The 17,147-nt window shown below is 50.9% G+C and overlaps 1 protein-coding gene across 7 annotated transcripts in view; it reads right to left on the bottom strand.

The window, feature by feature from the left end:
* The window catches only part of LOC144723998 (protein diaphanous homolog 2-like), a 79,430-nt gene that overhangs the window by 42,382 nt on the left and 19,901 nt on the right, over nt 1-17,147 (bottom strand). For 6 of the 7 annotated variants that reach the window (XR_013586431.1, XR_013586432.1, XM_078602821.1 and 3 more), the window contains exons 2-6: nt 10,315-10,353; nt 8,330-8,503; nt 7,876-7,980; nt 1,094-1,230; nt 380-454 (exon numbers count right to left, since the gene is read on the bottom strand). Coding sequence is in view for 5 of the 7 variants with exons in the window: in XM_078602821.1 (XP_078458947.1) it covers nt 380-454; nt 1,094-1,230; nt 7,876-7,980; nt 8,330-8,503; nt 10,315-10,353 (530 nt within the window). In the remaining 2 variants the exon portion in view is untranslated. The remainder of the gene's footprint in view (nt 1-379; nt 455-1,093; nt 1,231-7,875; nt 7,981-8,329; nt 8,504-10,314; nt 10,354-17,147) is intronic. The other variant, XM_078602820.1, reaches the window with a different exon arrangement.

A 17,147-nucleotide genomic window follows, 5' to 3' on the forward strand; every position in this document is an offset into this window, starting at 1 on the left:
ACGGTGTGGGGAGGCGCTCATCCAGCAGTGGATCGACAAAGGGTGGCCCAAGTGTGTGTATAATACAAAAAAAACATCGTAGGAACATTTGTTGGAGAAGACTATTATAAATCCTAGTGAAGGGCCTTCACCAGCAATCTCCCAGGAATCACACCGACGTTGGGCGAACGTTGGAAAGTGGTTGGAACCGTTAGCCCAAGGTTGGCCAGACATTCCGTGTTAACTGGGCTATCAGGACACCAACCCACTTGGCTAGTTTCTTGTGAACATGATCCGAGTCGGAACTCACAATCATCGAGTGCACTCGTGATGAGTCCTACTGCCGATTCATCGTCACGCCGCAAGTGTTTTTTTTTAACAGTGGTGCTGCCCCGCGTACTTGTGCGAGTTCTGCAAGCTGTGGAGCATGTCGAGGAGCAGTCCAAGGCCCTCGTGCCCGAAATTTTCCACCCAGCTGCAAAACAGAACGACTGTTCATTCACGACATTTCATGGGAAACATCAAAACAACTCACATCTTCACCAATGACACCGTGGCCTTAAGAGGAAAAAATATATACAACGGGTAATGTGTCGTGCAGTGGCGCGTCTTCACAGGTTCTGAACGACAGATCGCATGGGGCACATGAATGTAAGGTAATTTTTCCCAGTCCTGCTGTACAACACTACCAGAGGGTGTAAGCATCACCCATGTGCATCGTCACATACAGGGCACATATACATTTCGATTTAAAGCTTTCATGACTGCAGGGATTCATCTTCTTGGTTCTTTCGGTAAAGTCACTTAGAAGGGAAGTAATAAAATAATAAAATAAAACATAATAATATATTATATTATTTTATTATGTTTTATTTTTAATAAATATAGATATATATATATTATATTATTTTATTATGTTTTATTTTTATTATTTTATTACTTCCCTTCTACGTGACTTTACCGAATGAACCAAGAAGGGCACGTATACATTACTATCACTAGTGGAAGGGCCCATCGTTTCTGCCTACTCCCAACACCCCCAGCTCCCTACCACTGGATGTGCATGGGCTATGAGTCCCAAGTCACGGCCCGTGGGGCTGCATGCCACGGCTACCTGACAGGGTTGCTGTTGAGCGAGACGCGCAGAGACTCGAGGCATCCCAGTAGCCGCTCGTCCTGGATGCCGGCACGCAGCTCGTGGATGTACTCCTGCGACGAGGTGAGGGCATGGTCGCTCCGGCTCTTTAAGCCCTGCTCGCCGTGGTGGCGGTGGCAATATCACGTGGCGGGGACGGGGGGAGAGAGAGAGAGAGAACGGGTGAGACCACAGCCTCGAAAGCGCACGCCGCGGGCGGCTTTGGTGATAAGTCACACGGGCGAAGGCAAAACGACTTCCTAAGGGAGCCGACAGCTTTACCTTGCGAAGTTAGAGTAGCACGTATGGAATCGGTTAATGTTACGATTCATAAATTATATTTGGGTGAGGCCACACAACGATTTGACTACATCTGTGTCGTGATGACCCTCCATCACCCGACACAGCCAACCAAATCTAAATGTCACGTGGTGCACGAGCGTTTAACAATGCGCCGACTATAAATGCTTCAGCTCGTTGGTCAGTCGAAGAACAATCCTCACAACCGAAAGTGCCAAATTAATTAAAATCACGTTATTTATAGCTTGTTGGGGGAAAAACGGTGGCCTCGTGGTTTGTGCACCGTGCTCTGAACCCGGCGGCAACCTGGATTTGTGCCACAGCCATGGGTGACATTGGTGGTGCGGGGCACCCAAACAGAAGTCCTAGGCACGCACTGCCCCCCCACCCTTCGTCAAATAACCCCGAAGACTGGCATGGCATTGGGAGGCCTTCATCTATAAGCGGAATGACAGAGGGCTGTAGATTATCCTTAATACGTATATCTCTTTTCACAATAGTTCAGCAGAGGTATTATCGACGCGACTTGGGAACGGTAGGAATTTGAACACTGCGCCCGAGTTCGAACGTCGAAGAATTGACCCACAACGGGCGACCCTCCCCCCCCCTTGCGCAGGCAGACGGAACAGCGGGGTCACCGAAGGCTCCGCTTCGAGAAACACCTCTTGGTGTGAATTTCCAACAAATCATCCGGCGTGCCGAAGTGACGGCAGCGGCCATGGGGGGGGGGGGGGGGGCCTGGGAACGCGTTGCCCCCAGCGTGGGACTACTCCGCGTGCCACTGTGCGTGTTCACCACGTTCGCGGAGGCGAGCGACAAAACAAAAACACCGGCGGCCGCGTGCAACGCGATAATTTGCCGCAAAAAGCCACTCTGCTGCGTTCTTCGTGGACAATGTTGACGTCGAATGCGCCAGGAAAAACATTTTTACATGCAAACTCTTTCCCGTTTTCAAAATGCCCCCCTCCCAGCCAGTATCTGACCTTCTGTTTCCTGTCATTCTGTCTGTCTGGATGCGAACGTGAAATAATCGTGTTTTGGTTTGCGATTTACTACGATTTTGGTCGAGCGGAGCACAATGTTTTCATTGGCGTGACGAGGAGCCGTAATCACCCTTGGCAGAATTCAGGAGAACAGCGCAGTCGGTCCGCCTAATTGACAATGCACAGCCTCCTGGCCTCGTTACACGGCTATCGAACTTTTCCTCCCTCCCCCCTCAGGGCACTTTTTCCTCCTTTTGTTTCTATCCATGTGTATTTGGTTTCCTCTTTCGCCGCCACCTTCCTGTTCAGCAAGCAGACAAAACTGTCCGCGATGGCCCCACGCAAGCGGCACGCACGCACAGCGATGCCGGCATCGGCGGAAGATTGAGTGATATTAGCACGCCGTGGGTTTTCGCGGTTGTGCCATACAAGCTTTCTCCACAACGTGCACGCGCGTTGTACGGCACGACATTCCGCAGTTCGCACCTAGTGCCGACAACTTTCCCGAAGCGGCTCCCGGGCACGCGGAGCGTCGCGCGTTGTGCCAAACGACGCGCGGAACAAACCCGAGAGCTCACGGGAAATTAGCATCGGGCGCGGTGTGACGTCGCAACGGGCGACTGCGTTTATCCGGAATGCGTGCGTTGCCGTTCATCGCCCCGCAGAAGCTGGGCATTAGCTTCGGCAGGGCGCCACCGCTAATGCAGGTGCTTGGGATAACCACAGTTAATCACTCGGCATCAGGGCTTAATTTCAGCCGGGTCTGTCTGGGTTGGGGGGACCTGGAAAATACGAACGCACCCGGTACACCATGTCTAGCATGCCTCTCGCGATAACTGGTCACGCACCACCTATTCCCGTCCACCAGCGTCCCGGAAAATATTCAATGAGAAATGAAGCCGTGGTTAGCATCGTGTAGGAAATTATAACTGTTTACTGCTGCTGGCTCCTGCACTGCACACTGGGCGATGCTGTTCAATTTTTTTTACATCAGCCACGGTACACGGTGATCATATCAGTGCGGAGCGGCTTAGCTCCTGAGAGGCACGGAGGCTATTTACAGATTGTGAGGAGCTGACTAAATACATCTTCCGTGTGTCATCGCGAAACTCGCATTGGGACGCAAGGGCAGATTATTTGGAGGCCAGCGAGCGTATGTTTTGTTTGCTTTTCGCTTGCGGGAACTCGCGGAACCCCTCAATCCGGGAAAGCGTGCCCACACACGCACCCACGGCGTTCGCCAGCGGGCAATTGGGAGGAACAGCAGCGAGGGCGGGCTGACAGCACCACCTGCCGTTAGAAATCCCAACCAAAAATCCCGTGCCCGTTAAAGTGACGTTATTGACGTGCACCTCGTGACCTTTTCATTTTGAGTACCACTATGTGGGGAAAATCAACAGTGGTTGTGTCTGATGGATAAACTGGTCTGTGCCATAGGAATGTGGAATTACCACCACCGGCTCTGCACGGCTGTAAATGCGAGATGAGCACCAATGACTCAATGTTCATTCGGGCAGGAAATTTACTTGGACCACTACATTTTTTTACACTCCAATTACATCCCACCGGTTGACCTTATTAATAAAACTCCTGAACTATTCAGTCGTTTCAAGCTGGAGAGTTTTTTTGTTATTCAGCGGGAGGTGCGCGAGGTCTACAGAGGACAACGGCTAGCGTGGCTCGACGATGACGCATGCTGTGAGTGGCCAACACAACACCCACGGGGGGCAGCCTGCATTTTACGCAGGCAAGGTGAGTACAGTCAAGGCAGGACATTACAAATATACAAAGACTCACATGGCGCACACCTTCACACACAAAAGAGACAAAGACCCTCCCCGCCCTGTATAGCCTCAACAGATTGTTGGGGCAAGTACCGTTAGCGATAAACTACGAAGGCCGGCACGGCACACAAGTTGGGTGGCCAGCACCACGCCCGGATACCCCCTTTCCCCCCCCCAGTGGCGATGTTTGCACACCGCACCAGGTAATCATTTGAGGCTGAGTTGGCCTCGGGGATGCCCAGGACCGGTGCAGTTATTCGTCACCGGTCTTGGCCATGAGCGGCAATCAAACTCGGGTCACCGGGTTTGTCGCGCGGCACGCTAACCGTTGCACTGCCGCTCCCCGCAGAGAAAAAGGGGGATCTTTGTCTTTTCCTTCACGCACGGACACGCATGCACACATGGTTGTAAATGCACAACATTGCACAAATTGATTTCGAAATCACGAAAGCGCACACACGCATGATTGGCAATCACGAGGAATCGCAGGCTAAAGGAGCTGCATCCTGGCATGCGGTGCTGCCAACCCTCGCGAGCCGTCGAGCAGGTAGCGCGGGTTCGCAGCTTGTTACGAAGGTTCGCAGTTCGAACTTCGCGGCTGCCCCGGTTAATACCGGTGGGCGTAATCCACTTCCTGGTGGACGTCCCAAATCCCGTGACGTTATTCGACAAAAGAGGGGTGGCGCCGACGTCACGGACCAAACATTTCTGACCAAATTTGAAAAATGACACACCGCAAATCGGGAAGCACGTTGTGTAAGTGACATCGCCAACCGACTGCAAAACGACTGCAGACCGTGCCTGCGAAACGCAGCTCTGCACTATGACAACGGAGCGGCACGCAGGGCGAGGGCAGCACCATTGGCCAAGAGTCAGCAGCGTGCAGAGGCATGGAGGGAAGAGCCAGGATGGGTTCGGACAGGGGAGGGGGGCGGTGGGGGACACTTACCATGACCTTGCTTCCACAAAAGGGGGGTGGACACACAGGGGACAAGGGTACACAGAGTAGACACGTGTTCAGAGAGACAGAAATCAGGACCCTGGCTTTGCACATGACCTCATTGGAGCACTGTAAAAAAAGAATTACAACAATTCTTTCTTTCGACAATTTCATAAAAAGTCAAAACAGGAAAAGAGACAATGTCCGCACGAGACGTACGAACGTCGGCAGCAGTGACCGCTCACTCTGGTCAAAGAGAAAACAAATGACGAAAAAATGATTCTGTCCCTTCTGAAAGAAATACTGCGCAGGGAGGACAATTTAAGTGAAATATTTTCGAAATAGAATCCCGGGGAGTATTTTGCTGCAGTTGCTCCTGCGCACGCTGCGGAAAAGGGCTGGGCAGCCTGTTTACGGGCCGCGGTGCGTTCGCACGACGCTAGGGAGAGCGCCGTGCGAGCACGCCGCGTGACCGCCTAGAGTCGCCGTCGGTTTCCTGTCTACTCCCTCGGCGAAAGACGCAAAACACAATGGCCTTTTTTTTGTTTTCGGCCCGCAAAATCCATCCCCCTGCGCGATGTCGCTGCCCCCCCCCCCTCCCAAGCCACCCTCCCACCCCCCACCTCGAATCCGCGACCGTAGCGCGCCGCTAGCGACCCCTACGCGCCGACGCGCCGCGTTCCCAGGGACCCGCGTCGCCCCCCCCCCCCCCACAGGTGATTCCTGTGCCCCCCCCCCCCACCGCGGCCCCCCCTGCGGCGAGGCATTCTAGCAACCCAAAGCCGTCATTCAGGACGAAAATAGCTAGGCAGGGTCGTAAGCAAACCGAAATAACGAGGTAGGCTTGTAAAGCAAAGCAAGCGCCGTATTAATAAGAATGAGATTTGTATGGGCCATGTGGCTCAGCAGTAGAGCAAGTCCAGATTGAGCGGGGTTTAATCAGCCCATCATCGCTCCGGGCTCGATAAAACAATTACGGATGGCAGTTGACCTATCGATATATTCGCCCCTGCCATAGGAATGGGGAATTTCCACCACTGGTTCAGGGCTGTAAACAAGGGGACGAGCACGAACGCCAGAATGCTCATTTGAGCAGGAAATCACCACTCGACTTTATCTTTGAATCCTATATCTTTTTAACGTGGCTTGTTCCGCATTACGTTTAATGTGGATGAGCTGTAATGTCTGTTTTTCATTTTTATTGAACAATTGAGTTTACGGGGAAGACGCGTGCGCGCGTGCACACCAGTGCGTGCGTACGCGTGCACGCGGACCATCACGCACACTGCCACGAGTTTTAAAACCCTTTTACGCGCCACAATGAAAAGCAACACCGCGTGGGGATGCGTGCAAGCGGTTTCCACATCGGATGGAGACGCGGCCGTGAAATTGCATTAACATTTACGATGCGCGCACTCCATGTAAAACTAGACAGCCCGAGGATGATAAAACTTTCATAAACCCACGCGTTTGGTTATTAAATTATAGTTTATATGAAGCCGAGAATTTATTGCAAACGTCTATTAAGTTATTTAGAATTATACGGCCTTTCAGTTTGTGAATTTTTCGTTGTGCAAAAAGGCTGCTACGATTTTATGTACTCGGCAACTGAACATGAAAATAATAGTAATGATACCGTGCACACCGCGTTCATAGTTTGAAGACGATTGCTGGTCGCGATCTTTTTGGACACGATGACAAACGATGTGCACACGACCATTTCACAGGCACATCTGATCCCGACGACTCCAATATCGATAAGAACATAATAGGTGACATTTTGGTTAGGTGCCCTCCTTCATTGTACAGTGGCCCTTCCGTATTCGTAAAAATTGGCAAAAACATCACCTCTCACATGACATTTACTTTTAGGGCCACGGTAACATTGATGAGTGTTTGTTATTTGTGATTAGACACCACTGCCAATGCAGCAGCAGCAGCATCACAGCTAAATTTGTCCGATATGGACAGGAGTGATATCTAAACGGTTTCACAGCTGCCTTGCCACACAGGCGAGTTACAGACCAATGTGGCGAGGTCCAGCTTGCTAAGTTCGGATGATGAGCGCACGACATCCGAGGTCTTGTTGACCAGCTTGGTTTGTGGTCAATTTGTGCTCTATTCTCTTAGGTTTTTTAGGTAAAGTCACGTAGGTAAAAAATTAAATTAATAAAAGTAATAATAGAAATAGTGCTTTATTATTATTTTATTTCTATTATTACTTTTATAAATTTTAATTTTATTTTTCACCTACGTGACATTACCGAAAAAAACCTAAGCGTATGAATCCTTGCAGTCACGAAAGCTTCAAATCTAGAATTTGTGCTCTGCATCTCAAGCTGACGTATATATATACGGGCCTCATGCGGCAGGCATCCCGATGGGACGCCGACTGATCAACACTGATACGCAGGGCGATGCTGTTTTGCTCGTCGGCATGATCACCGTTGAGCGGCGTGGCACAATTACCGTAAATCCGATTAAGGTTTTTCATGTTTGCAGTGCACATAGCACTTGGAAGCGTTTACGCGTTTAATCGCGCGTCGTTCAGCGCGATGTCCGACACTTGGCTCCGCGTGCTGGCAACAACTGCAGGAAGTGAAAATTCAGTTTGATTCGTGGTGCAACCTGAAAACACACACGGGAGCTACGCAATAATGGTGTGTGTGCGTGTTGTTGTTATGTGTGGACGGATGTTTCCACGGAGCCCACTGCCTCAAAGGACCCGCGGCGAGCAGAGAGATTGCTACTCACAGACTTCGCTGCGGCGTTGATGTACTGCATCACCATCTCACGCTTGATCACCAGATCCTTCTGCCGCAGCGGCGCCTTGTGCGTCTCGTTCAGGTTCATGTCCTCCTGCCGAACGAGATCGAGGTCAAGAGGTCAAGAGATCATCGGGGTCAAAGCCGTCGACGACAACACCTCACCGATGCAGTCTCCCTCGGCCAGAGCCCGCGGCCGCTGCACGGCAAACGCGGTGAGCGCATTGGGCAGTGACGCGGCCCAGCGGTAGGAAAGCCTCGCCGAGACAAGCGTAGTAGCAATAATAATAAAGAGACCTCCAAGATCTAACCTGGACGGTATTTTACCATCTGCCGAGGGCTGACAAAACCCTTGTGGTCAGCGTGAATCGCCATCTACTACCTGGGGGCGGGGGGGGGGGCGCACACGAGCTGGGCCCTCAAGGGCCCAAGATAAATCTCACCATCATCTTCTCGAAGAGCGCCAGCACCTCCTTCTCCGACAAGACGCTGGGCTGGAAGGGGTTCGGCGAGGGCGGAGGCTGCTCGTGGCCGAGGCTGGGCTGGTGCCGGGAGGAGGGCACGACCGGGCGGTCCCGCTTGCTGCCCGCGATCCGGATGCTGGAGAAACGGTCCAACTTGGCGGGGGGAGGGGGCGGTGGAGGCGAAGGGGCATGAGGAGGGACACCTGGTCAATGACCGGGCCGGAGGGCACGAGTGGAGCAATGCCAGAAATCCAATTCGTACGACTTGTTCGCAGTCGTTCACAGGCCTTTTTCAATCCGTTGCTGGATGGAGGCCTCCCCACGCTGTGTAAGCCGTGGGTGTTGTCTGACCGTACACGTCACCACGTTGGTCAGTGTGGGTTGGTGAAGGGCTTCAGATGTCAGGACCGGTTTAGATATTGCTCGCCACTGATGTTAGCCGTTGCGAGGAATCAAACTCAGGTCACTGGGTTCATAGAGCAGCATGCTAACTACTGCGCCAGCACTCCAACTCAGTACAACTATGAAATTGTATATGTAATCATTGTTAAGAGAATGATCATAGCCATTTAGCCTTACATTTTGATAACTCGAAATGTTATGGACAACGGCCACAGTTATGGGTTTTGTAACATAAACACGGAACATCCATTTAAAAGTTTTACGTGAAAGGATGCGGTTAGTTGTTAGTGATGTTGGCGCAAAACATTAAAACTGCTCGAGTTTGCATCAAAGTGCACACGCACCGATTTAATCACGAACCGAACCCGTTGACGCACACGCGCTCGCCATCGCGACCATGCTGCCGCACTGGCGGTAACAAGGCCAGAGCCGTCGAGCGCTCCCACGGAACGATCACGATGTTAAGACGCGAGGTCAGGCTGTGGGGAGCATGCGGAGCTCGCAGAGTCACAACAGTCCGGTGGGGCTTACGGACGTCGCTCGGAGCCGTCGTGATGCACAAACAACAACAACAACAAGCGTTTGGTTTAATAAACGAGCACACGGTAGGTCGTACGCATGCAACAAGTCGGGGGGTGAGGTCATGCAGGTGCGCGCGTCTTATCGCGCGTCAAATGTCTGAGCATTTCCACGCATGGGCAGAGACCGGCGGCCTATCCGCCGTGAACGTGCAGGGTCCAGCCGGCCGTGAGCAGACATGCGCGAGGAATCCCACAAATGTGAATGACGCAGCGGCGCCGCTGCCACTGCCGCCACTGCTGCCCGCTGCTGCGCGTGTGTGCAAGGCGGGTGACAGGGCAGCTGCATGTGATGACGGGACAGGAGGAGAGCGTTGCTTTCTGTCAGATTTTACTTTTCCATTTGGACAATTGTAAATTTGAAGTTGCCTGCTTGGCGGTGCCTGGGCAGATATGAATTTGATTTCAAACTGGTCTCTGTGCCGTGCTTTGCAGTTCAAAAGGAAAGGTTTGCACACCATCCATTTGGGTAATAACCCCCTCTTCCATTGCTAATATTAACTCCATAGATAGATACTGTTCGGAGAAAAAAATCATGGGGTTACAAGAGTTACGCAGTCAAATAAAACAAAACAAGGCATGATGCTTTGTCTTTCGTATTATTTTCAGAGGAGGTTGCAAACGTTCCTTTTTGAGGAGCAGTACCCTCGCCAAGGAGTTGTGCGGAGCGGCACGGAGCGACGGTTGACGCCTCCGACCGACCACAACTGAGAAGCGGGGCAAGATTGAGGGTTGACGGTTTCGATTCGAGAACCAAATTCTTTGGTTTGTCCCATCTGTGTCGTTGGCATCGCCAATTTCGCTCGTCTCCGAGCGCTTGGCGACGGACGGTTCGCACGAACGGCGATCAATCGGCTCTCACGCATGCCGACGCACGGGCGCGCGCGCGCAAGGGGTCATCTGCGGTGGTCGTCGCATGCTTAGCAGTAACCGCGCAAGCCGGCACAGATCCACTTGCACGGCCTCGAGCATCGCACACCTTACCAGCGACATATCGTCTGTCATGAGTTTCTTTATGTTCTGCTGAGGGACACAGAGGTCAGAGGGAGAAGAGAAAATGAAAACATTGAGAAAGCGTGGGGGGGGGGGGGGAAGGAAAAAAAAACAGCAACACCCGCAGAAAACAGAATATTGCAAAAACAAACCAACAGATAACCAGCGAGCCACCGCGCAGAGCAATTTATTGATATCAACTCCACAAATCCCCACAATTCAGAGTCACGATTGGTTCGGGACTTTGACCCCCGAACGAATCGTGACACTGAATCGTACGTAATAATTAAATATTCAAATTATATTCGAGTTCCGAGTGGAAACTCAAATATAGGGATGGAGTCCAATAGTACTTTATCCGGAGCGTGTCGGTGACACGGACAGTGACACCCTGGACTGCCCCCTTGCAAACGAAGATATCCCATCTCATGCGACTATCCAGGTGAAATATTTTAATTGAAATAAAATTAAGAAATCTGTATTAATTGACGAATTCGCTCCACCCCGAGCTGCAACCAAAGAAGTTGAAATGCATCAATCTTAATTTTAGAACTTTCGTGACTGCAGGAATTATTATTTGGTTCTTTCGGTTAAGTCACGTCTAAAGATAAAATAATAAATTAAATTAAATAATAGAATACGACGTTTCGATTGCAACACAAGCAATCATCATCAGGTATAATGAAATAGCGACATAATATCTAACCAGAAAACTATAGACAGACATATTAGCAGACAGATATCACCAAGATACATACATAGCGAGAGCAACACAGGTAACAGAGAGGGGTGATCGTCTCTGTGGGGTGGCCTTAAATAGACAGAGGGGGGGGGGCGGAGGCAGAGAAATGCATTTTCAAGGCATTGTCAGTGAATCATTTAACACTCGAGTTACTCGTGAACGTTTGAAAGCAGAGCAGAGCCAAGCAAATGACCACAGAGAGAGAGAGAGCCCAAAGCAGTGAGTTTTGTGGAACTCCTTTGTGATAGAGGTGCGTCAACTCACTTCTTTGTAAGCATACTTGGTGGTTCCCCACCTCAATATACATATATAAATAAAAACTTCCAGAAAATTGAAAGTGATACAGATCTATATGCTTGGTCTATGACCTCATCACCTGGCAGAATGCACATGATATCATCTGGTAATGGAAGCTAAGCTGGGGTTGAGCCTGGATAGCGCATGGATGGGCAACCACCGGGCTGACTGTGGGGGGGGGGTTATTGCTGCGTGGTGGTAGGCAGAGGGCAGTGGAGGAAACATTAATTTGTTGTACTGTGACTCTATGCTCCCACGTCTACGCTCACTGCCTTCACTAACCCGTGGTGATGACCGGCTTGGAGAAGTATGGTCAAATAACTCTCGCGACCCACACCTCGTGCAGCGGTGGACTGACAAAACGGCCGAGTGGCAGTGCGTTTGCCGCTTGCTACAGCTGTTTGCGGTTCGAGCCCCACCGGCCGCCCTGGTTAATACCGCGGTGCGCAATTCACCAGTAAACGCGACCACTCGCCGGCCGCTTCACGGCGGACGTCAAAGGTCCCGTGACGCCATTCGAAAAAGAGTCGGCCGTGTGTGCCGGTGTCACTTTCCAATTTTTCCCCCGAAAAAAGAAAAATCGTAAATTACCCACTTGGGGTAAAAACCACACAGCCAGCAGCATCGCCCGCGACTGGCAGACTACGCTCGTCTGTGACGCAAAGCCCCCCCTTCGTGATTGGCCGCTGCTAGGAGTAAGTACGGAGCCAACACCAAATGTGCTCAACTGCCCTTGTAATTATCCAAAGGGGCTGTATGTGCACACGTATCCGAGAACCTTGACGGTGACCCTGATGACACCGCTAGCGCGCTCAATGTCCTGCACCTGGCCACTCCCACCGAGCCGGTGGCCAGGTGTGGGGGAGCCGTCAGCTCTCGAGGAATCGGGTTACTGACACACACAAAGCCTCGTTTTAATTAACCGCCTCACACGCACAACATGCATAAATCGACAAAGATCCCCCCGATATAGCCTATAGCAGACTGTTGGAGCAAGTGCTGTTGGCGAGCACATACGAAGGCCGGCACGGCACACGAGGGGGTGGGTGGTCAACACCACGCCCGGCCGCCTTTGTCGCCCCAGTTCTGATGTGAACGCACCGTACCAGGTACTCATTTGAGGCTGGGCTGACCTAGGGGAGGCCCAGGACCCGTTCAGATATTCGTCAACGATGTTGGCCCATGAGCGGGAATCAAACTCGGGCCGCCGGGTTCGGCGCGCAGCGTGCTAACCACTGCGCCACCACTCCCCAACACTAATGATTGGACTATCGCGTGCACGCACGCACGCAAACGCGTAATGCATAGCAACAACCGTCGCACGCAAAACACCATGCGGCATCAGTTTCAGGTTTCGCGGGGTTTCTAATGTTGGGTTTAATAATTCACTGCCAAGAATATGGGATTCACCGTCACACTCCATGGGTTACCAACCATGCGTGACGTAATGCGATTAAAATAACCCCCCCCCCCACCATATGTCAGCTGGTGTGCCATTAATTAGGGGTGTAACGATTTATCTCAGCCCCTTCGCCACGTTTTGCGACTCAGGGATCCGTCGATTGATTCATTATGTCAATGTCATTATTTTAGAATTGTGGTGCACTCTAGCGCTTCTAGTGGCTGGAGGGCCACACGAACATTTCTTTTCACGTACAGACCTTTGTCCACTGCTAGATGACGGCCTTCCAAAGGCCGTGTCGGTCGTGGCAGTTGTAAGGCCGTAATTTTCCACATGCTGGTCGGTGTGGCTTTGGGGTAAGTGGTTGCCCCTGGACCGGCTCAGACATCACCCGATGCTGGCCGTGGCCGGGAATCGAACCCACGTCGCAGGGTTTATCGTGCAGTAACGCAACCCACTGCGCTGCCAATCTACCCCGCGTGAACCAATTGCGTACAACGTACACACAGCGAAAACACTCACGACTCTTACACACGTGATGCAATGCGTGCACCGTGAGCATTTGGGCGGCAGGGTGGCGCAGTGGTGACACGTGTGCCTCACAGCAAGACGTTCCTGAGTTCGATCACTCACTCAGGTGCCTTTCTGTGTGGAGTTTTGTACGCCCTCACCCCGTTCTGCATGTGTTTCTTCCGACTTCTCCGGTATTCTCCCATAGATAAGAACACAGTGTAACTTTGTAATGGCCAAATGTATTTGGCCAAATATCGGTATACAAAGGATTGTTTTCAAAATGACTCAATTGGGATTACATGCCCCCCCCCCTCCTTCTGAAAACTCGGCAGGACCCTCCTGAAAACGAGTCTTGAGACTGAGGGAGGCTTTCCTGGGTAACCAAGCAGTGAGCATATTAATCAATTGTAATCGATGGATATTATGCATCCTATGATTGATGGTGGTTAGCTGACCTAACGTTCGATTCCTGAGAAGGCTTGCGTTTGCCTTGCAATGAAAGACACTCAACAACAGAGAATAAACATTCCCCTGGCCTGTAAAGAGAGAAAGCAATTACATATTAGTTTTTTAAAATAATTTAGTCATTTACGCGGAGTCACTGGGACCCAAAGCAATGAGGGGCAGCCAAAAACCCTGTGAATCCAAGGGCTAGCGTGCAGGCATCTGTAAATGAGAATGTTTTAATTCCCCAGTTTTATCCCAATTGTGTTATCTGTGCCATGCCTCGAGACGTAAAATCCATCCGGAACTCTTTGGAGTAAGCGATGCAACCCTGCCATGGTGGTAGAGAATGGTCCGCAGAAGCAGATATCACAGAGCTCCCTCTGAGAGATCCTTTAAGGCAGGGGTAGGGAACGTCTGGCCCTGCCAAGGCAACCGCAGGCGGGACTCGAAATTCAATAAATCTAGGAGCAAACCTGGAAAAGCAGTTGCGAGTAGCAACATCATCATCAATACCAGCTAACATCACATGCCTCACCAAAGAGAAGCAGTTCCAGTCATCGCATTAGGGGTGAGTTAATTAAATGTTTGACCAAATATAACAGGCAAATTTTCAAGTTGATAATTTTGTATGGCCCGCGAATGATGTTGTAAATGTCCAAATGGCCCTTGGCAGAAACAAGGTTCCCCACCCCTGCTTGAAGGTGACCTCTGATTCACACCGGGCCCAAACTTTCCAACCAGCCCCGACACTGATCGTCATGTTTGTCACACGACGGTCAAATCGTTATTAATTCTCAGAGCTTGAGTTGAGCAAACTGTAGCCAAATCAAGTACAACAAACTAAGTAACATGTGATTTTTTTTTGTACAGTCATTGGTGACTGAGCTGAGATGATTAACTCACTACACTTGAAAACCCGGTTTCATCGCGGCGTCTGCAAGCCAGTTTTGAACCGAGCACCTCAGCCGTGCCAGCTCGGCTCTCCGCCCTCTGAGCCAACTCAACAAGCCAACCATCTGGAAATGTACAAATGACGAGTCACCCGCAATGCCGCCGCTGGAAGTCGCACGTGCACCGACCGGACCACTAAACTTAAAAACCAGCGCTCGCAATTCACCAACAAAAAAACAACGGTTAGTTTCAGAAGCCTTTGGAAAAAATCTTTTCAGTCTTGGTTGGGAGTCTTTTCCCCCGTTCGCGGAAGCCACCAGAAACCAAAATCCGGCCACAAACGTTGCCGAGCAGCCACAGCGCCTTGCCCGCAGCCGCTGCCGACATAAACAGCCGAATGGGGCGGCTACTACTGCGCCGGCGTATATGCGAGGTCTGGACCGCATCGTTAACCAAGGGCTATGTATTGAAGCCAATAACGTAACGCTTGTGGAGCACCGTTCCGAATGGGCCCCCGATATGCTGCAGCCAATTCCTTAAATACCCATCTCGAACCGTCTCAGCTGATCCTTACCACTAAACTAATGAAATTCTAAATTGCTCAACAGGTCTCAGATTGACCGACTCTCTGCATTCGAATTTCTAGGGCTTTTGAGCCCTTCGAACCATTCCACCAATCAGCGCCTTCATCTCACGGCCCACCAATCGATTGTGCGCTCGCGGGTAGCCAAGCGTGCAAAGCTCGCTTTTTAACTTGTCAGCCTACAGCTGACCAAGGTGCACTCGCAGCGAAGCCTGATTACAGGTTGTGGCAGTCGTGGTTGTGCGGATCTCTGACGTATGTATGTTGAACTTCTTTTGCACCGTACGTTCTCGGGTTGTACCGCGCGTTGTTCGGCACGACATCCGACGTTCTGCTCTTCACGTGAAGGGGCGAAACGTCGGACGTCGCGCCGAGCAGCAACGGCGCGTGGTACGGTCTGGAAAAAAACCACCGAAGGTAATGAAGAGGGAGGCGGCTCTCCGCGGGAGCTGAGCGCGTGGCCAGCCCTCTCCCGCGTGTGGGATAATCTCGGAAATTATTTTAATTTCAACTATTTATTAAGTCACGTGATCAAGTAATACTGTAACTCACAACTGCTCCATGTGTATCACGACCTCGTTTACTCTTACTATGGTGCGGCAGACGATGTGTTCTTAAAATATAATGGGGGGGGGGGAGGGGGGGTTGAAATTTGTGTGTAAACGTTGTCCGTGCGGGCCGATTTGAATAACCGAGGCTAAAGGAAAGACTCAAGGGTTTTAAGGCACAACTGTCAATAAGTAAAAGTACCGATACAAGCCGACACCTTTCGATTTAAAGCTTTCGTGACTGCAGGGATTCATCTTCTTGGTTCTTTCGGTAAAGTCACGTAGAAGGGAAGTAATAAAATAATAAAAATAAAACATAATAAAATAATTCTCACGACGTTTCGACTGAAACGTCGCGAGAATTATTTTATTATGTTTTATTTTTATTATTTTATTACTTCCCTTCTACGTGACTTTAGCGAAAGAACCAAGAAGATGAAGCCGACACCTGTCATCACCTTCTGATTCATCTTTGTCCTTGCGAGATTGTGTTCTGACCAATGCTGCGGCTGCCTTCCTGCTGCCTCTTTCTACACTCACTCCTGTCCCGGGCCATGATCGGCACATCCGCTCCACAAGTCATTCACATACCAGTTCACCTCTTCGCACAAACTCTTCCTACGCCTGCCCTTCGGTTGCCGTGCCGGTGCCTCGATGTTCGTCACATTTTTTGCGACAGGTGCCGTGGTTTGCGCACAGCACTTTGAACCCAGTCATCTAAGTTCAATTCCAGGCCATGGTTAACGCCGGTGGGCGAGTGGCATCGGAATTGGTGCCGACCGACTCACTTCACCAACCTTGCACTGGAGATGCACGGTGAAGTATGGTCAAGCAACCACCCATGATCTACACATCCTGGCGGAGGCCTTTATCCAGCAGATAATTGAAAAATGTCTGCGAACTGTTATTGATATTATTATTTTTTATAAACTGTTAGACTTGTTGATTTTGTGTGCAGGTGTTACGTGGCTTGTTGCTTTGCAAAGCTGTGGCGACTGCTTGGGAAGGCCTTCGTCCGGCAATGGACTGATCTTGGCTGCCCACGATGATAATTTGTCTAACCGAGAATGATACATTTTGGTAAAATTATAATTCTATTTATGCAAGCCCCTTTCATCAAGGATCTCAAAGCGCCGCCGATTGTGATGCGACAAGCATTGCTCTCTGCGGTAGGGTGGGTGGGAAAACAGTTGCTCGCTCCGGCGTGGATCAGACAATTTGGTGACGATGTTGCTGCTGTTGCTGCATTGGCAGTGGTGCACAAGCACAATCAACAACAAACTCAACAACAGAGCGGGTCGTCAACCTTTCCTCTACCAGGCCCGCATGCACCCAGGAATGTCGCCCTTCAAGCACTCCCTGTTGCATCAATTGCGAGCGCCCCAGATAAGCCGCGTAGTG

The sequence above is a fragment of the Lampetra planeri genome, chromosome 19, assembly GCF_965212315.1.
Source record: "Lampetra planeri chromosome 19, kcLamPlan1.2.h2, whole genome shotgun sequence".
Lineage (NCBI taxonomy): Eukaryota > Metazoa > Chordata > Hyperoartia > Petromyzontiformes > Petromyzontidae > Lampetra > Lampetra planeri.